General features: G+C 51.4%; 1 protein-coding gene across 1 annotated transcript in view; it reads left to right on the plus strand.

The window, feature by feature from the left end:
- The first annotated feature begins 9,718 nt into the window (after nucleotides 1-9,718).
- Nucleotides 9,719-23,991, plus strand: part of DNAH17 (dynein axonemal heavy chain 17) — a 155,801-nt gene continuing 141,528 nt past the window's right edge. The window contains exons 1-11 of the mRNA XM_055388775.2: nucleotides 9,719-9,828; nucleotides 12,044-12,414; nucleotides 14,251-14,444; nucleotides 15,379-15,571; nucleotides 15,785-15,884; nucleotides 16,131-16,216; nucleotides 16,767-16,892; nucleotides 17,607-17,759; nucleotides 17,884-17,970; nucleotides 19,968-20,135; nucleotides 20,406-20,522. Coding sequence (XP_055244750.2) covers nucleotides 12,070-12,414; nucleotides 14,251-14,444; nucleotides 15,379-15,571; nucleotides 15,785-15,884; nucleotides 16,131-16,216; nucleotides 16,767-16,892; nucleotides 17,607-17,759; nucleotides 17,884-17,970; nucleotides 19,968-20,135; nucleotides 20,406-20,522 — 1,569 coding nt within the window. The 5' untranslated portion in view covers nucleotides 9,719-9,828; nucleotides 12,044-12,069. The remainder of the gene's footprint in view (nucleotides 9,829-12,043; nucleotides 12,415-14,250; nucleotides 14,445-15,378; nucleotides 15,572-15,784; nucleotides 15,885-16,130; nucleotides 16,217-16,766; nucleotides 16,893-17,606; nucleotides 17,760-17,883; nucleotides 17,971-19,967; nucleotides 20,136-20,405; nucleotides 20,523-23,991) is intronic.

The raw sequence follows: 23,991 nt of genomic DNA on the forward strand, positions 1-23,991 counted from the left end.
AATGAAATCATTTCAGGAGGTTTATTTGCAAAAGTTAAGGACACGTGCTTGGGAGGCAAGGTGATGCCTTTCTCTGATTTTGAGGGCTTCAGTATTTAAAGGGGAATTTCCTTGTGGGCGCAATGTGAAGGAGGTGTGTGGCCTTATCTTGCAGCCATCTCACTTAGGAACAAAAATGGGAGCGCATGGTCCAGTTCCCAGCTTGACTTTTCCCTTTGGCTTAGCGAGTTTGGGGTTCCCAAGATTTATCTGCCTGTCGTACTCTGTCCCCTGCCTGTCATACTCTGTCCCCTGCCTGTCACCTTCAGGTCACCATGTCACCAACAGATGTCCCAGTCTTGGTGTTGCAGAACTTAGCTCCTTCATTCGGCTAAAACCAGGCTCTTGTCACACGACCAGGAAAAATTAGGCACGCAGACACACTGAAGCAGGAGGGGAACGGAATTTACTGGGCAAAAATGAAAAGAAAAATAAAAAACTCCCAGCAAAGTGAGAGGGAGCCGCGCTAACAGGCCCCCCACCTCATAGATCGATTCCGGGCCACACATCCAGGGACTAAAGAGGCCGGGCTTACCTCCCCCATGCAAACAGCGAGAACCTCCCGTGGCTCCACTCGGTCCAACCAGCTCGCAGGTTGGAGATTCTCTGGGGATTCTCCCGCTTATCTGCCTCCTGCATCTATCATGGAGCCCTTGAACTCGGAGACCCCAGAGAAGCACAGCTCCGGTGGGAGCTGGACCCACTGAGACCTTGGTCTAGTGTTCTTCAAACTGTTCCTCAGAGTAGTGTTAAGGCTTCAGGTGTTAAAAAAAACTTAGACAAATTAAATGTAACAGTTTAATTGGGCAAAGACCAATTTGCAAATCGGGCAGCTTCCCAAGCCAGAGTAAGCTCAGACTCCAGGGCAGCCGCGTGGTGGGCGATTTATGGACAGAAGGAAAAGTGATATGTAGAAAATGGAAGTGAGGCACAGACCAGCTGGATTGGTTACAGCTCCATGTTGGACTTGAACGTGGTTTGAACAGTCAGCCCTCTTTGATTGGCCAAAACCCTGTGATTGGCACAAGAGTAGGTTACAGTCTGTTTACGACTCTATTTAGGTTATAGCTCACTACATACAGAGAAACCTTTAGACCAAACTTAAAATATGTAAGAAGGCAGCTTTAGGATAAACTTGATTTAGCAGGACAGGTGCAGTGTCTCATGCCTGTAATCCCAGCACTTTAGAAGGCTGAGGTGGGTGGATCACTTGGGGTCAAGAGTTTGAGATCAGCCTGGCCAACATAGTGAAACCCTGTCTCTACTAAAAATACAAAGATTAGCCGGATGTGGTGGCGCATGCCTGCAATCCCAGCTACTCTGGAGGCTGAGGCAGGAGAATCACTTGAACCTGGGGGTTGCAGTGAGCAGAGATCACATCACTGCACTCCAGCCTGGGTGACAGAGGGAGATTCCACCACAAACACACACACACAACAAAAAACAAACATAAACAACAAACAAAAAACAACCAAACACAAACAAACTTAAAGGAAAGAAGGCTTCCATGGCCAAGCAAGTTTGGGGATCACTGGTTAAGGTGAGGTTAGATGAGTCTTTGCAACAGGGCTTCCCAGAGCTGCTGTCCCTTCAGTGATGTTTATCAAAGGCCGGCTGTGGGCTGGACACAGTGTCAGATTCCAGAGTGATGGTGCTGATCAGAAGGGGTGGCCCTAGGTGAGAGGCGGCAGTGACGTAACCCATGAGCGCTTAGGTGATTGGCTCACTGCAGCTGGGATGGGTGCCACACAGGAACACAAGGAGCTATGATAAAAAGAGCCTAGCGGGGAGATTGACGGGAGACAGTAAGGAATGATACTGACGCTGGGCTCTCAGGGCTGAGTAGGAGCTGGTAGAGGGGTGTGTACATGCATGCATGCGTGGGTGTGCATGCATATGTCTGCATATGTATACGTGTGTGTGCGCGTGCATAGGATTCTTGGCCAGGCAGGAGGACCCTATGGTGGGCAGGTGTCTTGGAGGACCTGAAAGAGACCAATGTGACTATAGCAGGAGCCAGGATTGGACCCCGGGAGAGTGGGCAAGGCAGGGATCAAATCTTACAGGGCCCATGGAGGGCATTTGAATTGTATCCTAGGAGCAATAGTTCATGGGTTTTAAGCAAGGCATTGAGAGTTGTCTTTTTCTCTTTTTTTAATTAAAATGTTTTATATTTTGAGACCGAGTCTGTGTTGCCCAGACTGGAGTGGAGTGGCATGATCTCAGCTCACTGCAACCTCCACCTCCTGGGTTCAAGCCATTCTCCTGCCTCAGCCTCCCCAGTAGCTGGGACTACAGGCGCCCGCCACCATGCCTGGCTAATTTTTGTATTTTTGTTTAGTAGAGACGGGGTTTTGCCATGTTGGCCAGACTGGTCTGGACTCCTGGCCTCAAGGGATCCGCCTGCCTTGGCCTCCCAAAGTGTTGGAATTACAGGTGTGAGACATGGCACCTGGCCTGAGAGTTGTCTTTTTAAAGATGCTGGAGAATGGGCTATATGGGGACAAAAGAAGGTGTTAAGAAAGGAATGAGGGTATCCATAGGCCTGGGGAGGGTGAGAGTGGCTTAGACCAGAAGCATTAGCTGTGGAAAGAGGTGGACAGAGCTCAGAGAGATTGAGGAGGTAAGACTGAATGGTACCACAGTGAGGGCGAGGGTCCTCTGGGTGCCTGAGCAGCTGTGGGTCACTCACGGAGCCAGGGAACCTGAAAGAAGACCAGGAGTGTGGGGATGGCAGGGTGGGGGGGGCATGGGCGAGGTCAGTTTTGTACATGTTGAGTTTTGACGGTCCTATGAGGCTTCCAAGGAGTTTCTTTGAGCTCAGGATGAATCTAGGCCGGTGTGGTGGAGATAGGCTGTGGACAATCCTTCCATGGGCTCTCTTTGTCCATTTAGTAACGCAACTCTCCAAGTCTAGGGTGGACAGCTGGATGCCAGCCTGTGTTAGTCCATTTTGCATTGCTATAAAGGAATACCTAAGACTGGGTAATTTATAAAGGAAAGAGGTCTATTATTTGGCTCACAGTTCTGCAGGCTTGCACAAGCATGGCACTGGCATCTGCTCAACTTCTGGGAGGCTTCAGGAAGCTTCCAATCATGGTGGGAGATGAAGGGGGAGCTGGAGTATCACATGGCAAGAACATGGCAAGAGAAGGAGTGAGAGAGTAAGGAAGGAGTTTCAGGATTTTATTTTATCTTTTATTTTTTTTTATTTTTTTGAGACGGAGTCTCACTCTGTCACCCAGGCTGGAGTGCAGTGGTGTGATTTTGACTCACTGCAACCTCTGCCTCCTGGGTTCCAGCAATTCTCATGACTTACCCTCCCTAGTAGCTAGGACTACAGCCATGAGCCACCATGCCTGGCTAATTTTTGTATTTTTAGTAGTGATGGGGTTTCACTGTGTTGGCTAGGCTGGTCTTGAACTCCTGGCCTCAAGCAATCCACCCATCTCGACCTCCCAACATGCTGGGATTACAGGCATGAGCCACCACGCCCAGCCAGAGTTCCAAGTTCTTTTAAACAACTGGATCTCACGTGAACTCACAGAGCAAGAAGGCACTCATTACTGCATGGAGGGTACCAAACCATTCATGAGGAATCTGCCCCCATGACCCAATACCTTGCACTAGGCCCCACCTCCAACATGGGGGATCACATTTCAACATGAAATTTCAAGGAGACAAGCATCCAAACCACATCACAGCCAAAGACTACATTTCCCAGCCTCCTGTGCAGTGAGATGTGACCATGTGACCTGGTGTGACCAATAAGGGGTGAGCCAACGAGCTATGAGCAGCCTCTGGGTTAAGGCATTCAGGTTACATCTCTTCCCTCCAGTTCAGTTCTTCTGGCTTCCCAGGGTTGGTGCAGTGGGCAGGGAGGAAGCCACATGGGAGTGGTGGTGTGGCGAGAAAGAAGTGGGAAAGTAGAAATATATGTTCCAGGCCATTCTCTTTTTGAGACAGAGTCTCACCCAGGCTGGAGTGCAGTGGTGTGATCTCGGCTCACTGTAATCTCTGTTTCCCAGATTCAGGTGATTCTCCTGCCTCAGCCTCCCGAGTAGCTGGGACTACAGGTGCGTGCCACCATGCCCGGCTAATTTTTTGTATTTTTAGTAGAGACGGGGCTTCACCATATTGGCCAGGCTGGTCTCGAACTCCTGACCTTGTGATCCACTTGCCTTGGCCTCCCAAAGTGCTGGGATTACAAGTGTGAGCCACCCTGCCTGGCCAGGCCATTCTTTAGAGAAATGTGGCAGTGAAGAGGCGTAGAGATGGAGAGGGTGAAGAGCTTGAACAGGATTGCTTTTTCCAAGATGGTAGTGACTTGAGTTGTTTGAAAGATGATAGAAGAGGTTGGAGACAGATGAGGAAAGGATTGGACTGCTCATGCTGTATATCACATACGCGTATCAGTGCCCTCCAGGGAAACAGAACCAACAGGCAAAGATAGAGGGACAGCAGTTTCATGAGGATTGGCTCACGTGATTATGAAGGCTGAGAAGTCCCACTCTGCTGTCTGCAAACTGGAGAACCAGGAAAGCCTACACTGTAGTTTAGTCCAAGTCTGAAGGCCTGGGAAGCAGGGGCGCTGATGGTGTCAACAGCAGCCCAAGGGCAAGAGAAGATGAGATGTCTCAGCCCAGACACAAAGGCAGGAGCAGATGGGTGAATTTCTGTTTCCGCTTTTGGTTCTATTCAAGACCTTGAAGAATTAGGGGATGCCTGCCCACTGGGGAGGGCAATCTACCAAGTTCACTGTCAAATGCCAGGCTCATCCAGAAACCCCCTGACAGACACACCCAGAATTAATGCTTAATCTGGGCACCATGGCTGTTCCAGCTGGTGGGTAAAATGCACTATGCACAGACTGGGAGGTTTGAAGAGCGGAGATTCATGTTCTCACAGTTCTTGAGGCTGGAAGTCGGAGATCAGGGACCAGCATGGCTGGGTTCTGGTGAGGACCCTCACCTGGGTTGTAGACTCTGACTTCTTGCTGTGTCCTCGCAGGGTGGAGAGAGAAAGAGATCTCTCTCTCGTTATTTTTTGAGACGGAGTCTGGCTCTGTGGCCCAAGCTGTAGTGCAATGGCGTGATCTCAGCTCACTGCAACCTCTGCCTGCAGGGTTCAAGCGACTCTTCTGCCTCAGCCTCCCTAGTAGCTGGGATTACAGGCACCTGCCACCATGCCCAGCTATTTTTTTTTTTTTTTTTTGTATTTTTAGTAGAGACGAGGTTTTACCATGTTGGTCAGGCTGGTCTTGAACTCCTGACCTCAGGTAATCCACCCACCTGGGCCTCCCAAACTGCTGGGATTACAGGCGTGAGCCACCATTCCCAGCTGCTCTTTCTCTTCTTAAAGTCCCACTGAATTACAGCCCCTCTCTAATGACCTCATTTGACTTTACCTCCTAAAGACCCCATCTCAGATACAGCCATGTTGGGGGTTAAAGCTTCAGCATACGAATGCTACCCTATTTGGAAAAAGGGCCTTTGCAGATGTGATTAAGACTCTTGAGATGATGATGTAATCCTGGATTACGTGGGGAGAACCTAAATGCCCTCCCAGGGGTCCTTGTAACAGAGAGACAAAGGGAGATTGCTCCCAACACACACACAGCGGGCTGTGTGAGGACAGAGGCAATGATGGGAGGGATACAGCCACAGGCCAGGAATGCCGCGGACTGCTTGATGGCGGCCTTTTCCAGCCTTTGGTGGCCAAGAAGGCTCCCAGAGCTGCGGAGGGAGCATAGCTCTGCCCGACACCTTGATTCAGACCTCAGCCCCCGGGAGAGAGAACTTTCTGTTGTCTTAGTCGCCTAAGGTTGTGGTGCTTTGATAGCAGCCACAAGAAACTGCGACAGTATCTAAGCAGAACATGGAGGAGAACCACTTCGGTACTCAAGCTGGAGAGGCTGACTGTGTTGCACACGACAGGAGAGCTGAGGAGCCCAGCGGGACTGGCAGGTGACCCAGAGATCAGCAGCAGGAAGCTGCTACCTCCCCAGGGGGAAGGAGGTGACATCCCAGGGTCGAGGGCAGGGCCACGGGCAGAAGCTGAAGAAGGCTGGAGCTCCTGTGCCTTCCAGGAGGCTCATGAAGCGCAGAACCTGCCACCCGGTGATCGCTCAGAAAACGGTAGCCAGGACTCTTCTTAGGCCAATGTGGGCATGAGCTGGCCAGCTCTCCTTTGCAATAAGCACCATGTGTTTCTGGAACCAGGAATGCCCTTCTTGCCCCTAACGCCCCATGGCTTGGGGATACTCATCCTCAGACCTGTGGCTGAGGAAGCCGACGTCTCCAGAGGCGCCTGCGTTACTAGCTCAAGTGGCAGACAGCTGGAATTTGTGAGGGCTTCCTGAGTCCCCCTGTGTCTGGGAGCTCTGGGGTGATATGCAGAACTGAAGTGACGGTTTAGTGGCACTGGTTTTGCTCCTGGATGTTGGTGTGGGACAGTGCCAACTTCTGGGGTGGACACACCCTAAGATTGTACAAAGCCTGTTCCGTTCATTCCCCTTCCCTGGCAGCTTCTGGAGAGCCCGAGGGTGGCCTTCCTATCCTCACGTGGCAGGGATGCTGCCGGGCACCCTGCTGCCAATGTGGCTGTCCTCAGCCCACCGGGGACAGGACCCTGCCACCCCTCCCATGTCCCTCTGAGCTGGGACAGAGGTCTTCCTTAACCTCTACTTTTAGTTTATTATGAAGAATGCTGCTGCGAATATGTGTGTGTGTTGATTTCTCCCTGGTGTACCCCTAGGAGGGGGTAGCTAATGGGTAGCCCCATGTTTAACCTTTTGAGGAACTGTCACGCTTTTCCAAAGTGGCTGCAATGTTTATACCGTATCAGCCATGGATGAGGGTGCCAATTCCTCCACATCCTTGCCCGTGCCTGGTGTTTTGTTTTGTTTTGTTTTTTCTGTCTTCTCAATTTTATCCATTCTAGTGGGAATGAATTGGGGTTTTTTTGTGTGGTAAAATACACAGAGCATAACATTTACCATTTTAGGCATTTTAAGTGTACGGTTCCGTGGCACTGAGTACACTTACATCGTTGTAAAAACACCACCACCATCCATCTCTAGAACTTCACTATCCCAAACTGAAACTCTGACCCTGTTACCAGAAAGGGGTCCAGATCCAGACCCCCAGAGAGAGTTCTTAGATCTTGTGCAAGAAGAAATTGAGGGTGAGTCCACAGAGTAAAGTGAAACAAGTTTATTAAGAAAGGAATGAAAGAATGGCAACTCCATAGGCAGAGCAGCCTGAGGGCTGCTGGTTGCCCATTTTTATGGTTATTTCTTGAGGATATGCTAAACAAGGGGTGGATTATTCATGCCTCCCCGTTTTAGACCATCTAGGGTAACTTCCTGACATTGCCATGGCATTTGCAAACTGTTACGGTGCTGGTGGGAGTGTAGCAGTGAGGACCACCAGAGATCATCTTGGTTTTGGTGGGGTTTGGCCAGCTTCTTTACCGCAATCTGTTTTATCAGCAAGGTCTTTATGACTTGTGCTGAACCCCCGTCTCACCCTGTGACTAAGAATGCCTTCACCTCCTGGGAATGCAGTAGGGCCTTATTTTACCCAGACCCCGTTCAAAATGGAGTGGCTCTGGTTCAAACGCCTCTGACAGCCCCGTTAAAAAATAAATTCCTATTCTCCCTCCCTAGCCCTTGGCAACCTCCATTCTACTTAATGAATTTGACTACTCTAGAGACCTCATTGAAGTTCATTTTACTTGGATTTGCATTTTCCTAATGGCTAATGATATCAAGCTGCTTTCCATGTGCATACTGGTCATTTGTGTATCTTTCTTGAAGAAATATCTATATCCTTTACTCCTCTTAAAATTAGGTTGTTTTATTGTATTACGACAAGTCCCTTGTCAGATACATGATTTGCAAATATTTTCTCCCATTCTATGGGTCATCTTTTCCCTTTTTTAGAGTGCCTTTTGAAGCATAAAAGTTTTTGGTTTTGATGAAGTTAAACTTATCTTTTTTCCTTTGGTCACTTATGCTTTTGGCATCATATGTAAGACATCATTGCCTCATCTGAGGTCAGATCAACTCCTGTGTGTTCTTCTAAGAGTTTTATAGTTTTAGCTCTTATATTTGGCTCTTGCGTTCTGTTAATCTATGCTGAGTTAATTCGTGTAGATGGCGTGAGGTAAGGGCCCAGCTTCGTTTTTCCGCATGTGGGTATTCAGTTATTCCAATACCATTTGTTGAAAAGGTGATTCTTTTCCCATTGAATTGTCTTGGCACCTTTGCTAACTCAGTCGTCCATAAATGTATGCATTTATTTCTGGAACCTCAATTCTATTCTAGTGATCTCTGTCTATTGTTATGCTGGTAGCACTGTCTTGATAACTGTAGCTTTGTAGTGAGTTTTGAAATCAGGAAGTGTGTGTCCTCAGACTTTGTTCTTTTTCAAAGTTGTTGGGATGGTTTTTGTTCCCTCATACTTCCCTATAAAATCTAGGGTCATTTCTACAAAAAAGGCAGCTGAGAGTTTGATAAGGATTGTGTTGAATCTGCAGATCAACTTGAGGAGAACTGTCGTCATCTTAACAATCTTCTTTTTTTTTTTTTTTTTTTGAGACGGAGTCTCACTCTGTCTCCCAGGCTGGAGTGCAGTGGCGGGATCTCGGCTCACTGCAAGCTCCGCCTCCCAGGTTCACGCCATTCTCCTGCCTCAGCCTCCCGAGTAGCTGGGACTACAGGCACCCACCACCACGCCCGGCTAATTTTTTGGTATTTTTAGTAGAGACGGGTTTCACCGTGTTAGCCGGGATGGTCTTGATCTCCTGCCCTCGTGATCCACCCACCTCGGCCTCCCAAAGTGCTGGGATTACAGGCGTGAGCCACCGCGCCCGGCCCGTCTTAACAATCTTCTAACCCATGAACACAGCATGTCCTTCCATTGATTTAGGTCGCCTTTATTTCCATGATGTTTTGCAGTTTTCAGTGTACAAGTCTTAACACTTCTTTTTAAAGTTTATTCCTAAGTATTTTGTTGTTTTTGACGCTATTGTAAACGAAATTATTCTGATGCTGTTGTAAATGGGAGTTGTTTTCTAAATTTCATGATCAGATTGTTCATTATGGGGCCAATTGTTTTCTAAATTTCATCATCAGATTGTTCATAATATAATTACAGAGAAATATAATTAATTTTCAAATATCTTGTATACTGCAAACTTGCTGAATTCCTTTATTAGCTCTACAATTTTATGGACTTCTTGGGATTTTCTACATACAAGATCACCTTACTGTAAACAGAGATAATGTCTTCCTTTCCACTTTGGGAGGATTGCTCGAGGCCAGGAGTTTGAGACCAGCCTGGGCAACAGAGTGAGACCTCATCTCTACAAAGAGTACAAAAATTAGCCAGGTGTGGTGATGTGCGTCTGTTGTCCCAACTTCTCAGGAGGCTGAGGTGGGGGGATCACGTAAGCCCAGGAGTTTGAGGCTGCAGTGAGCTATGATTGTACCACTGCACTCCAGCCTGGGTAACAGAGCGCGACCCTGTCCCCCCTCCAACCTCCCCTCAAAATGATAATCTAAGAGCCTTTCCACTGTGGGGTGACGGTTGGTTCCTCATTTGCTGCGCTATCATTGGTTACTTGGGTTTCAAGGGGAAGGTTCCAGAAGCCCCAGGTACCCTGAGGAGACTTCCAGGAGTTCTGTGGCAGTTGGAGCCCCTCGAGGGAAGGGAGCCATTTTCTTTCCTGGTTTGGGAAAGAGTTGCTCATCAGTTTGCCGGAGAAGCTGTTTGCCTTCAGCTGGTGAGCGCCCTTCAACCATGCTGGGGGAGTCGGAGGCCAAGGTGGAGGGAGCAGGGAGGCCTTCAGAGGATGGAGGTGGGACCTAGGCCCTGGCAGACAGCAGACCCTCCACTTACCCCAGAAGTGGCTCTGCTTGCCACCGGGAGCTGTTCATGGCTCTGGGCCCCCGAGGCTGGCTGCCACGTACCAGCCTGACCTCTTCCAGGGCTCCAGACACTTCCCTGCTCCTGGGAAGGCCTTGCCTCAGCCCCCTGGCTTCTCCTGGAAGCCCCTAGCCCCAGCTTCCTCCTGTGGAGTCCTGGAAGGCCTGGGGCATGGGCCACCTCCCAGAGAAGCCGTCTCTGCCCCTCCGGAAGCATGGCCTGGGACAACCCTATTGTTAACTGGGACCTCCTGGCCTTCAGCCCAGGAAACGGCTGGGTGGGAGCCTGAGATGAGACCTTCCGATCGTGCAAGAAACTTGCGGGGTGTAGGGGCCCCTCAGCCCACACATGTTATGGCTTGGGAGGCAGCCCACCCCATGCCGTTCTTGGAAGAAAAGATGATTTTGTGAAAGCCCAAATCCACAAAATCAGTAAACCAGAGGATGTTTCCCTCCGGTCCAGTCACCTGACCAGCTTGGCAAGACTTCCAATCAGGAACCTTCCAGGACTCGGGCTCCCCTGAGTTCCTGATCCCCCTAGGAAATGAGGACGTGACGCCTCCCCGGGTCTCGGAGATCCCGGGTGGAGATTAATTCAGCAGCATGCTGAAAGCCCTGTGGGAACCTGGTGAACGAGTCATCTCCATAAATGCCACGTGGTGCTCCTCCTACTTGCCTGGTGGTGTCCCCTTTTTCTTTCACAGATGTGCCTGAATCCGGTGGCTTTGCTCGTGGACCGCCATGTTTCTGCCATTTGCTGGCCAAATATTCCCCAAGTCCTCTCAGAGATGTTTGGAGCCTTGAATAAATCTCAGACCATGTGAATAGCATCCAAATGCTATCCACTACTGCTTCCCATCATATAGTTGTTTTGCCGATATATAGTGGCCAGGGTGAAATACAACCTGTTCCGTGGTATTACGTGTCTTTTGGGGAACTGTGGGCTGTTACAAACTTAAAAGCAATAGCTTGGGTCAAACCAAAAGGCAGATTTTGTGAGTGCTTCCAACGTCATCTGTCCACGCTGATGCTTTTCAGCAGCTGCCAGGTCTGGAGCAGGCCAGCCCCAGCCCACGGACACCCAGAGCGCTGAGTGCCCTAGGGTTTCCCTTGAAATTCAGGAGCTGCATACCTCCCAGATTGTGATGAAAACACAGCATCAGGCAACCCTTTGCATTCAACCCTGCCCTTGCAGAACTCGCCTCCAAGGCCCCCAACCCAGGCCTCTTGCCAGAGCCTGTCTTTATTTGAAACTTTGATATTTTGTTCATCATAAATTTGTTTGCACTCATTTTGATGTTTAAAAATATTGACATGCCTTTTCTCTTGATGACTGTTTGGGTGTGTCTTTAAATTCTGTAAGTACCTCACTTGCCTAAACTGGGACTTCAGGGTGTTCTTTAAGGGGATCCCTTCCCCCCAACTCTCTGGTTAATCCTACCCCCCGAGCATCCGAGCAGCTTGCGAGGGGTCTGTCAGGAATTTGCAGCTCGATTCTTTTAGGGGCGCACGCTGGGGGCTGGAGGGAGAAAGGGAGGGTGCAGAGCAGAGTGAAAGTTAAGGTGCACCACGGCTGGGGCTAAGACTGAGCACTGAGCCTCACTGCCTGCACGTGGGGTTTGCTTCCTTCTTGCGTTTCGCACATACTCTGGGGCTGCAATGTCTTTTATTGCTTTCCCGGGACCTTTCAACCTGACCCTCCAGCCTCTCGTTCTGCCTTTTCCTACCCCATCCCCTTCACACTGTCTGGTTGCAGCCATTTCCTTTTCTCTTTTTCTCCAGCATTCATCTCTATCTTTCCCATCCTCTGAACTTTATGGTCACAGGAGTGTAAGCACACACCACTTTTGGGCAGCCTCACTCCCGGGGCACCCCCCATGGCGGAGCCGGGGCAGGTGCCAGCGCCGGCTAAAGCACCCCCACCCCAACCCATCCACAGCTAAAAACCGCACACTCCCGACCAACTCTTTTGTTCCTGTTCCAGTGGAAACAGATTTCCTGCGGTCCCAGGGATGGGTGGGAAATTGGGGAGCCCGGGAGACAGTTCGTACCTGTTTCTTGCACTCTTAACAGATACCACAGTGTAAGGAAAGGCCAAGATGACAATGGCCCTGGACGTCAGACTAGAGTATCTGGAGGAAGTTGCTTCCATCGTCCTGAAGTTCAAGCCGGACAAGTGGAGCAAGCTGATAGGCGCCGAGGAGAACGTGGCCCTGTTCACAGAGTTCTTTGAAAAGCCCGACGTCCAGGTGCTGGTGCTGACGCTCAATGCAGCCGGCATGATCATACCCTGCCTGGGCTTCCCCCAGTCCCTCAAGTCCAAGGCGGTTTACTTCATCAAGACAAAGCCCGAGAACATCAACAAGGACAACTACAGGGCCCGGCTCCTTTACGGCGACATCAGCCCCACGCCCGTGGACCAGCTGATCGCGGTGGTGGAGGAGGTGAGTGCGTCCAGGCTGCCATCCGGGGTGTCGAGCACGGCCGACTTCTCGGGAGCGGCCTTGAGTCCTGCTGCTCAGCCTGGAGTCCCTGGGCCAGCAGCAGCTGCAGAGCCGGGGAGGGATTGGAAATGCAGGCACTCGGGCCCCGTCCACCCTGACCTGCTGAGACAGACCTGCTTGCTTTTGGTTTTTAAATTTTTTTTTTTTTTTTGGAGACAGGGTCTCACTCTGCTTCCCAGGCTGGAGTGCAGTGGTGGGAGCACAGCTCACTGCAGCCTCAACCTCCTAAGCTCAACCAATCCTCCAGCCTCAGCCTCCTGAGTAGCTGGGACCACAGGCATGCACCACCACACCTGGCTAATTTTCGTATTTTTTGGTAAGAAATGAGGTCTCACCAAAAAATAGCTTGTTGCCCAGGCTGGTCTCAAGACTCCTGGGCTCAAGCGATCCTCCTGCCTCAACCTCCCAAACTGTTGGGATTATAGGCGTGAGCCACCATGCCCGGCCACAGACCTGCTGTCTAACAAGACCTCCAGGTGGTGCTCGTGCCCTTGAAGTCTGAGAAGCCCCGCGCATCCCCTTGTTCTCTCTGGACAGCATTGAGACTGCCATGCTGTGCTGGGTACGGTTGCTGCCCATGGCCTGGGAAGGTGGGGACTGAGTACTGGCAGATAGGTTTCTCCAATTTTGAGACTTTGAGTTAAGAAAGGGGAAAAAATGGAGTGTCATTTTATGTGTCCCTCTGCTGTCCCCCTTGGTGGGTGCTGTGTTGGTGGGGGGGGGGACACACTTTGGGGATTCGGACCTCCAGAATGGGGGTGCCTTATCCTTCCTGGTCATCACTCTTCTCATCTGCAGCACATGGGCCTGTGTGCTTCGCTTGTACACCAGACATTTTCTCACAGTCCTGGAGGCTGGAGGTTGAAGTTGAAGGTGTCGGCGGGGTTGGTTTTCCCCAAGGCCTCTCTCCTTGACTTGCAAATGGACGTCTTCTCCCTGGGTTCTCATGTGGGCGGCCTTCTGTGCATGTCTAATCTCCCCTCCTCGTAAGGACACCTGTCAGACTAGGGCCCACCCTAGTAATCTGATTTTAATTACTCACCTCTTTTTTTTTTTTTTTTTTTTTTTTTTTTTGACAGTATTTTTGCTCTGTTGTCCAGTCTGGAGGGCAATGGTGGTGATCTCAGCTCACTGCAACCTCCGCCTCCCAGGTTCAAATGATTCTCTTGCCTCATCCTCCCAAATAGCTGGGATTATAGGCACGTGCCACCATGCCTGGCTAATTTTTATATTTTCAGTAGAGACGAGGTTTCACCATGTTGGCCAGGCTGGTCTCAAACTCTTGACCTCAGGTGATGTACCTGCCTTGGCCTCCCTAAGTGCTAGGATTTACAGGTATGAGCTACCGCCCCCAGCCCTTACTCACCTCTTTAAAGACCGTATCTCCAAATAGTCACATTCTGAGGTGCTGGGAGTTAGGGCTTCAGCAGATGGATTTGGGGGACACAGTTTGACCCATCACAGTCCTCCTAGGCTTTTAGCAAGGAGTGTGTGCTATGGGTGCAAGAGCTTGGGGATGGCTTTGGCGCCACCAGGACAGGGCAGCTGGTATAAACTCCATGACCGGCCCCACCTCCTTCTGGAAGAAGGACCCAGTTTCCCCAGGGCTCCAGACACCGGGTCTTTGGAACCCCCCGGGGACCTGGCTCTGTGCAGGACCCTGTTTTCCCAGGGCTCCAGACACTGGGTCTTTGGAACCCCCGGGGACCTGGCTCTGTGCAGTTGCCGAGCTGGTGAAGGCACAGGGGGCGGAACCACAGAAGTGTTTCCTTTTAGGTCCTCTCTTCTCTGTTAAACCAAAGTGAGAACATGGCTGGATGGCCACAGGTGGTCTCAGAAGACATTGTGAAGCAGGTCCACAGGCTGAAGAATGAAATGTTTGTGATGAGCGGCAAGATCAAAGGCAAAACCTTGCTGCCCATCCCGGAGCACCTGGGCAGCCTGGATGGCACGCTGGAGTCCATGGAGAGGTGTGTGGGCCCGGCTGCTTCCGGCTGCCGCTGGGTGGGGAAGTGGCACATGCTTGACCCCCACCCCCCACCCTCCACCCCACCCCACCCTCCACCCCACCCCACCCCGACCCGTTGTTACCCTGCAGAGTGGCTTCACATGTTAAAGCCAGGGAAATGCAGGGCAAGATGGTGCATTAGGTGGTGCTGAGACTGAGGAAGATGAAACCAGGGCAGGGAGGGAGCAGGCTCTGCAGCTCCTGGGGCTCTGGCACCTGCACCCCACACCCCCCCGGGTCACGCATGTGTGCCAGTCCAGTCACCACCCAGCAAGCAGAAGGTGTCCCACCTGTCAGCATGGCCAGGAAACAGGAGGCGCAGCTTTAAGATGCGGGACAGGGTCAGTGAGTGGGAGTGGGAGGGACTCTCGGCAGGTACACGCAAGTCTGTGTAGAGGCTGCGGTGCCCCAGAGGCCCTGGGAAGCCCAAGGGACTCCAAGGTGTCCCCTCGCACCTGCCTTGCCACAATTTGCAACCGCCTTGATATGTGAGACCCTCGTGACAATTAGTTCCGTATTTTGCCTCACGTGGGCAAGTCCTCCACTGATCATTCACAAAGCCCCAAGCACCATGTCCGGTGGTGACACCAGGAGAGCCATCTTGAATAGGGTTTAAATAGGGTTTACTTAATTCTCTCCCTCTTCCTTGGAGGTGAGCGCCTCCAGGCCCTGGTATCTCTGACCACACCCATTATTTCCCTGGGCTCTCTTCCTAGCTGGGAGTCTTGGGAACTTCTTTAGCCTCCCCAAGGTGGCTGGAGGCACCAGGGACATGAGACCAGACAGTGCTGCTGCTGGTGGTTTGGGATTGGTGGGCAGAAGGATTCATGGGAGAGCTTGGTGGGACCCACGTGTGTGTTGCCATGAGAACAATGCCCCAACCTTCCACTGGGCAGGATCCCCTCTTCACTGGACAACTTGCTCCTGCATGCCATCGAAACCACCATCATCGACTGGTCCCACCAGATCCGGGATGTGCTGAGCAAAGACTCAGCCCAGGCGCTGCTGGATGGGCTGCACCCCCTGCCCCAAGTGGAGTTCGAGTTCTGGGACGCTCGGCTGCTGAACCTCAAGTGCATCCATGAGCAGGTACGGCCTCCTGTCTCCTGTGGGGCTGCAGCCTCGTCCCAGCTGGGCGACCGGGCCGAGCTCTCCGCCTCCCAGTGCCAACCTCCCAGGAGAGTCCTGAGGGCTCTGATGACCTGCGTAAATTCTGCAGCTCCAGCCAGCCACAAGGTCAGGTTGGCCTCGCCTTAGGGCCTTCCAGGTCAGTGAAAGGTGGATCTTCACTCCCCTTCTCAGCTAAACAGACCCAAAGTGAACAAGATTGTTGAGATCCTAGAGAAAGCCAAAAGCTGCTACTGGCCAGCCCTGCAAAACATTTACACCAACGTCACTGAAGGTGAGCCTGTGACCCTGCCGTGAGTTCTGCACGAAGCTGTTTGTGCCTCCTGGGAAGGGCTGGGTCAGACCTGTCACCAGCCCTAGGACGTTGGCCTCCCTCTGCAAGCAGCTTTCTCAGCCCCCTCCACTTGAGAAAGGCCCCATTTCCTGAAGGAGCAGGTCTCAGCACATGGAGCCACACCCGCATCGTTTCTGAGCAATTTCTGCTCTCTTACCGGTGGGCACTTGTTCTTGTTCTGTGCAGGGCTGAAGGAAGCCAACGACATCGTGCTCTATTTGAAGCCCCTACGGATCCTGCTGGAGGAGATAGAACAAGCCGACTTCACGATGGTGCGCTGGCAAGGGACAGCCGGCTTTGGTGGGGAGGGTCTTGTTTCTTTTCTCTTTTTTTTTTTTGAGAGGGAGTCTCGCTGTGTCACCAGGCTGGAGTGCTGTGGCGTGATCTCAGCTCACTGCAACCTCCAACTCCCTGGTTCAAGGGATTCTCCTGCCTCTGCCTCCCGAGTAGCTGGGATTACAGGCATGTGCCACCATGCCCGGCTAATTTTTGTATTTTTAGTAGAGATGGGGTTTCATTATGTTGGCCAGGATGGTCTCCATCTCCTGACCTCATGATCCGCCCACCTCGGCCTCCCAAAGTGCTGGGATTACAGGCGTGAGCCACCACGCCCGGCCTGGGTCTTGTTTCTTCAAGGCATGTGGGGCCGTGGGTTTCTTGGCTGCCATCAGATGTGTGGGCCTAGGGAGTTGCCTCTCCCCTCCTCTTTGGGAACCCTCTGCTGGATACCCAGTGAGAGCCATGGGAAGGGAAGGGCTGGGATGCCGGGATAAGGTGCAGCGGCCAGTCCCCTCCAGTGTGCCTGGGCCTGTCTCCCCCCAGCTCCCCACCTTCATTGCCAAGGTGCTGGACACCATCTGCTTCATCTGGGCCACCTCTGAGTACTATAACACACCTGCCAGGATCATCGTCATCCTGCAGGAGTTCTGCAACCAAATCATCGAGATGGTAACCCTCCTCTGGCCCCTGGGTCCCCTCCCTCCCCTCCTGGCTGGGTCCCCTCCCCGGTTCACTGTTTTCCTGCTGCCCGTGTTCCCCAGCGGTTTGAAAGCAGGCCAAGATGTCAGCACAAGCCTTTTCAGGCCCCGAGCTGAGATGGAGCCCTCCTGAAGGCTACCTAGAGTTCTTCTAGGGGAGGGTACTGAGGGAAAAGGGAAGACGGGGACAGAGCAGGAGGTCTGCCCTGAGAGTCCCCGTACCCCAAGACCCATCTAGTGCTTTGTGGGTTTCTCTAATCCCACATCAAACCACCTTCCGTCTCCCTTAGCAGAGACTTCTTTTCCTTCTTCCCATTCATAAGCACCTGCTAGCCAGCCATGGCGTTCGAGCTGAAGGGCTGTATCCCTGGGCCACCTCCATATATTAAAACCATGCTGTGGCCCCGTCTGCAGGACCAGAACGGCACCGGGGTCCCCTGTCCCTGGAGGGCCTCTCATCATCTGCGACCCCCACCCATTTATGCTGCAGCCTTGGCAAAGGATGAGGGGCCGAGGAGGGGAAGCAGCTCGGTCCCCTAAAAATGGCCCAGCAGTGGGCAGATAGGAGGGGTTATTTCGGATATCCATATGTCAGAACAGATCACAGGTCCTGCAGGCGGCGTGCCTGGACATCACCCCAAATGGCCTGTCGGAGCTTTAGATGTCTGTCTTCTCTTTTGCCCAGACGCGAACCTTCCTGAGCCCGGAAGAGGTGCTGAAGGGCCTGCAAGGCGAAATCGAGGAAGTCCTGAGCGGCATCTCCCTGGCTGTGAACGTGCTGAAGGAGCTCTACCAGACATATGACTTCTGCTGCGTGAACATGAAGCTTTTCTTTAAGGTACCCCTTCCTTGCAGGGCGAGGGCCAAGGCGAGACAAGAGCGAGTTCATATGGGCCCCGATATTTGATAAACTTGGGACATTTGAAGCAAACGCAGCCTCATCTCTCTTTCTCTCCTTTAAGGACAAAGAGCCCGTGCCTTGGGAATTCCCTTCTTCTCTTGCCTTTTCCAGGATGAATTCCTTCTTCCGCCGCATCCAGACCATTGAGGTAAAAACAGAATTTGGTGCATCTTGATCTCCACTTCCCAGACTGCTCCTACCCTAGGACACCTGCAGCGTCCATCCCTACCCCCCTTGCCAATAATCCCCCAGGCAGAAAATAAGTCAGGCCCAAACATCTGTTATGGGGAAACCAAGGCTTTGTGGCAGCATCCACTGTGGCCGGAGCTGTTAGCCAAGAATAAAAATGACCCACTTCGGGTGCTTCTCCCCTTATCTCGTGCATCCTGTCATGAGCAGGTTACTGATAAGTTAAACCCCCACGTTCAGGACGCCTGGGGGCCAAGAGCAGTCACTTAGTGGGACTCAGTTATTACAAATGGAGACTTATGAAGGCCCCGGTGCAAGCACCATGTGGATACACGGAGTGACGCACAGCAGATAAAAACTTAAAAATGCTGCATGGCCCAGCCCAGTGGCTCACACCTGTAATCCCAGAACGCTGGCAGGCCGAGGAGGGAGGATCACTTGAGCTCAGAAGTTTGAGGCTGTGGTGAGTCATGATTGCGCCACTGCAGTCCAGCCTGAGCGACAAAGTGAGACCCTGTTTCAAAAAAAAGCTTCAAGGCAGTTTTCTCTGGGGCTCTGGAGAGAAGAGATGAGAAGGATCAAGACCGGGTAGGGCATGAAAGTTTTGCCTTTTGTATCTTCTGCATGGTGTAATTTTTAAAAACTTTGTGCACATATAACTATATAACTCACATCCTTAAAAAGGGGGAAAATCATCCTGGAACTGTAAAGCATTGACTTTAGGGTGGACACCATTGTCAGAGGCTTGGGAGAGGCTTGTCCAGTTCTCATCTACACCTCCTGAGGGGCAGGGGAGGGAGGCCCACTCAGGAGTTCAAAATTGCAGTCACAGAGCGCGGACTAATGCCTGAAATCTCCCAGACGGAGAATGTGGAGGAGAGTCGCAGTCACACTTCTGGCCAAGGAGCTCTGGTTCCCACATGACTGATTCTGAATCAGAAGGAAGATTCTGGGCAGGAGGGGACTTTGGAGGTGGAGGAAATGGCTTTGCTATCCACCCCCTGACAACAGGCCATGCCAGCTTGTCTGTGTCCTCCGCGTCGGGTGGAAGAGCCAAGAGCTCCCGGCCCTCGGTGCCTGTCTCCTCGGGGTGGTGTTGGTGCGTGGCCTGATGGTACCTGGACCTGGGAGAATAGCACCAACCTCAGCACCAGTTTAGGGGAGTGATGTCAAGTCCACAGGAAGATCTCCAGTCTAAACTCTGCCTGCACCGTGCCTGGTAGGTGCAGGGGCACAGAAGAGCATCCAGGGAGCCTTGGAGACCTCATTTGGGAAACAAGAACTGCACACACACAACCAGCTAACGGGATGGGCCTGAACGTGACTAAAGCAAACACAAGCGGCGCAGATGGGAGACCGGGCCCCTGGGAAGGAATGCATTGCTATGGGCCAAAATAGTCAGGGAGCGCTTCAGGGAGAGGGGCATGAGCCACACCTGCGAGGAAGCAGAATTTTCTACACGTGTGTCCATCCAGGCATTCCAGCGCTTTCTTCTTGGATCACCTTCGGGACACGGCACTCTGCATAGGAAGGTCTTCCAGGTAGCGGGGAATTTAAAGCTTAGCAAGAGCATCAGAAATCTTCAGCACCATTCCAACCGCTTCCCACAGCAGAGAAAACGGAGGTCCCCGCAGAGTGTGATTTATTTAGAGATGCGGTTTGGCCAGTCTAGGGTCAGGACAGGATCCCAAACTTTATCCTCTCCAGCTCCTCCTCATTCACACCTCATAGATGATTCACAGAGCCCTTCCTTCCATCCCCTCTTTCTGCAGGGGATGGAACATTTGCTTAAAGAACAGCACAGACACAGAGGGTGTCCTCTCACCCCCATGGTTGGTGTCTCCTGGGGACATTTTGCTCCCCAGCTCCTCCTGCCTGGGATCAGAGCTAGTTTTGTAACTGGACCCATGAGTTGGGTTGTGAAGATGAATTGACTGTGTTTTTCTCCTCCACAAGGAACTCTATAAAACAGCGATTGAGTTTCTGAAGCTGGAGAAAATCGAGCTTGGGGGCGTGCGTGGGAACCTCCTTGGGAGCCTGGTGACCCGTATCTATGATGAGGTCTTTCAGCTGGTGAAGGTTTTTGCTGACTGCAAATACGATCCCTTGGACCCTGGAGACTCGGTAGGTCCTTGGGCAGGGTTGGATGAACTGGACTCGGTGAGAACAGCACCAGCCTCGGTACCAGCTTAGGGGTGTGATGGGTTAGGGCACATGGAGGAAGCAGGTGCCAGGTGATCCCAACACTTTGAAAACTGTGTAGAGCAGTCCCCGCAACAGCACATTCAGCTGCGCCTCAGTCCCGAGTCCTCTCAGCAGGGCAGGGGCTGGAGAGGGTGCCCTTGGCTTGCTTTGCACGCTGATTACAAGGTTGACATTTCCATTTGCTTTTAGAATTTTGACCGTGATTATGCTGATTTTGAGATCAAAATCCAAGACCTGGATAGGAGGCTGGCCACGATCTTTTGCCAAGGATTTGACGACTGCAGCTGTATCGAGTCCTCCGCAAAGGTAAGCATGCAGTGGAGACGCAGGCGGATCTGGAGCCTGGCACCGTGGTGGTGGATTCATGTCGAGAACGATCTTGGAGACCATTTCATCCTCTCCATGTAGAGCTGATGTCCAGGGAGGGAGGGCCCTTCTCCTGTGCCTCAGAGTCAGTCAGCCGTGAACACCCAGTGTAGCTCCTGATGGTTCTTACTGCCACATCTTAGAGGAAGAGGAGCAAGTGAGTGTGAGATGGCATTATTTTACTGATACTTCTTATGCTCACTAAGAAAAAAGGGGACCATTTATTCTTGATTCAGTTTTCCCACTACTCAAAAGGAGTGAAAGTTACAGAGGTAAAGTTGATATAAAACTAAAGTTAATGCAGATTTTGGCCCACTGAGCTGAATTTATACAGTGCCTTCGTCCATGCAGGCTACTATAACAAACTGCTGTAGACCAGGTGGCTTAAACAACAAACATTTCATTTCTCTCAGTTCTGGAGGCTGGGAGGTCCAGCAGACTCGGTGTCTGGTGAGGGTCTACTTCCGTTCCTAGATGGCCATCTTTTCATTTGGTCCTTACATGGCAGAAGGGGTAAGGCAGGTCTCTGGGGTCTCTATTTATTTTTAGTTTTAAGGGGTTTGTTTTTTGTTTTGTTTTGTTTTTGTTTGTTTGTTTGTTTTTTGAGATGGAGTCTTGTTCTTGTTGCCCAGGCTGGAGTGTAGTGGCACAATCCCAGCACACTGCAACCTCCGCCTCCCGGGTTCAAACGATTCTCCTGCCTCGGCCTCCCTAGTAGCTGGAATTACAGGCATATGCCACCACACCTGGCTAATTTTTCTATTTTTGCTAGAGACGGGGTTTTGCCATGTTGGGCTGGTCTCGAACTCCTGACCTCAGGTGATCCGCCCACCTCAGCCTCCCAAAGTGCTGGGATTACAGGTGTGAGTTACCACGCCTGGCCTACTTTTTGTTTCTGTAGAGACAGGGTTTTGCTATGTTTCCCAGGCCCATGAGTTCTGGGCTTGACTGCTTCCAGGGCCCCTGATCTGAACCGTTTAGCCAGACCAGCTCCCATGACTGTGAAGGCAATTGGGTTGGCCTGGGCAGCCTGGGCTGGTGGTCATCTTTCAGGAGGATTTCAAGGCTGAGATTGCTAAGGACAAAGATCTCTCCCCCACAAACTTCAGGACGTTCCTTTGCCCTTTTGAACCCTCTTGCAAAAATGCAAATACATGAGAATTTGAAGCTCCACAAATTAAGGATCAAGTAAGTCTTGGATCGAGTTGGTGTTCCAGGCAAAATATCAATGAATGCAAATTAATACAGCACCTCCTTGCTGTGGTTGAAAAAATTATTCAGTTATACTTGCTAAAGCAAGATGAGGCTGACTTGATTCAGACCTTACTCACGATTTATACCATCTCAATAGATACAAGCATAGGGAGAGCGATGGAGCTCAACTTTGAATACACTGCAGGTAAGTAGGAATTTCTAGCAAAGGAGCAGGGTGGGGGTCCATGGATAGAAAATTACTTAGAGGGGACATCAGGGGTTGGGGGATTCTGGCTAAACCAACTTCAAGGTTCTAGCTGGAGGCAGGTTAGGGTAATCAGACATCCCCTGCGGGATGGTGGAGGATGGAGACCTTGATGAAAATCTTTGGCTAAGCAAAGAATCTGGCAACATTCCCTTTCTCAGAAGGCTCTTCCCCAGGTAGCTGCATCTCTAGTTGCCGGGTCCTCACTTCCTTCCTTCCACTCAAATGCCCCCGGACTGGTCCCTTCTCAGCAATGGCCCTCCCTCATATTCATTTGTATACTAATGTCTGTGTGTTCATTGTCTTCCTGACTAGAAGGTAAACTCCCTGAGGGGCAGGCACTGGATTTGAGTTCCCTTAGAACTGAGCCTAGCATAGGGCAGGCGCTTCTGAGTATTTCCTGCAGTGCAGAACTGGCTCTTGCCAAGGGAGGCTGGTTGTTCTGAATGTTGTTGGGAGGTAGTTTCGCTCTAACATAAGCCTTCCAGGTGGAGCCCCTGAAGGATAACACAAAAGCGTCAGGACTGGCCCAGCGCAGAAGGGTCTCAATGGAGCCAATTCTTTCATTTGGAAACCTCACTTTTGGGTCTCTAAAATTAAAGATGGGGCACAGGCTCATGGGCTGGGCGGGCGGGCGGGCAGCTGGCTTCTGCGGCTCCTGTACCCCTAACACTGGCTCCACGGGGAGGTGCTGTGACTCCCCGCTGCTGGCCAGGGCCAGATGAGTCCCCAGAGTCTTGCTGTCCCCACCATGGAGATTCCGCCCCCTGCATCTAGTTTGGCACAAGGGGAAGAGCAGATAAGGACCAGCGTATGGGTCTGGGCTGAACCTCCCCCAGGGTTCACTAGGGGATCCGGCAGTGGGGAGGGAGCTGGGTTGGCGAGTTCCACTTTGTGACCCCTCGGGAGCCCTAGGCCCCTACCCTGTGAGGAGCAGGAGGTCCTGGAAGAAACCCAACCCGACCTCTGCAGAATGCAGCTAGCGAGGAACAAATGCAGTCACCCCACCCCCAGGCTTTCCCCCGCATCCCTGGCACCTGTTAGGGTCAAGAGGGGCTTTTGGGCTCTAAAAGAAAGATCTCTTTTTAAAAATTTTCACGTATGTTTATGCTCAATTTAAAACAAAAGCGGAGGGGAGGGAGGCAGTGGGGAGAAATAACTCTTGTAACCCATTTCCATCGCCATCTGTTCACGTTTCTCTTTGACCTAAGAACATTTTCCCCCTGGTTTGACAGCCCTCTGCTCTAAATAGGATAGAGCCCTGGGGTTTCTCTCCCTTGTGTCCCTTCCAGCCCCTGCCTGTTCCGGAGTGAGTTCTCATTATCAGCAACTCACACACAGCCAGGAACGTTCTAGAGCAATTTTCCACATGATCTCCTTTTGGCAGAAAATAGAATTCGCTTCCTTTCCAAAAGTCATTAAACCAAAAACTATATAAACATGAAAAGCAGGAGAGAGAAATGGGAAGACAGAGAAAAATAAAAATGCCTCCCGCCTCGGCCCCTCAAAGTGTTGGGATTACAGGTGTGTCGGTTGTCTGGATGATGGGTCTTCAGGTTTTTTGTTTTTTTTTTTCTATTTTTCTGACTTCCAAGTAAAACAATCTACCTGCATTACAGGATATAGTCATAAACCATTAAGAGGAACATTTTTTTTTCCAACTGCCCCATGTCAATGCTTTGAACAAATGAAACTGGCGACCTCATACGTCAGCAGGCGACCATGGAGGAAGGCGGTAGCTGGCAGGACACCAGCGTTTCCATGTCTGCCTGAGTCCACGGCTGCTCCATTTGTACAACCCACAATACAAATAGGTCCAAGGGTGACAATTTTTTTCTAAGCCCAGGAGAAATCAGAATTTGGGTAACGAAGATTTGAACAATTTTGAAAAACACAATTAACTTAAAAATAGCCGCAATCTTGCATTTGGGAAATCTGTACTCTTGGGGG

The sequence above is a fragment of the Gorilla gorilla genome, chromosome 4 (genome assembly GCF_029281585.2).
Source record: "Gorilla gorilla gorilla isolate KB3781 chromosome 4, NHGRI_mGorGor1-v2.1_pri, whole genome shotgun sequence".
NCBI lineage: Eukaryota > Metazoa > Chordata > Mammalia > Primates > Hominidae > Gorilla > Gorilla gorilla.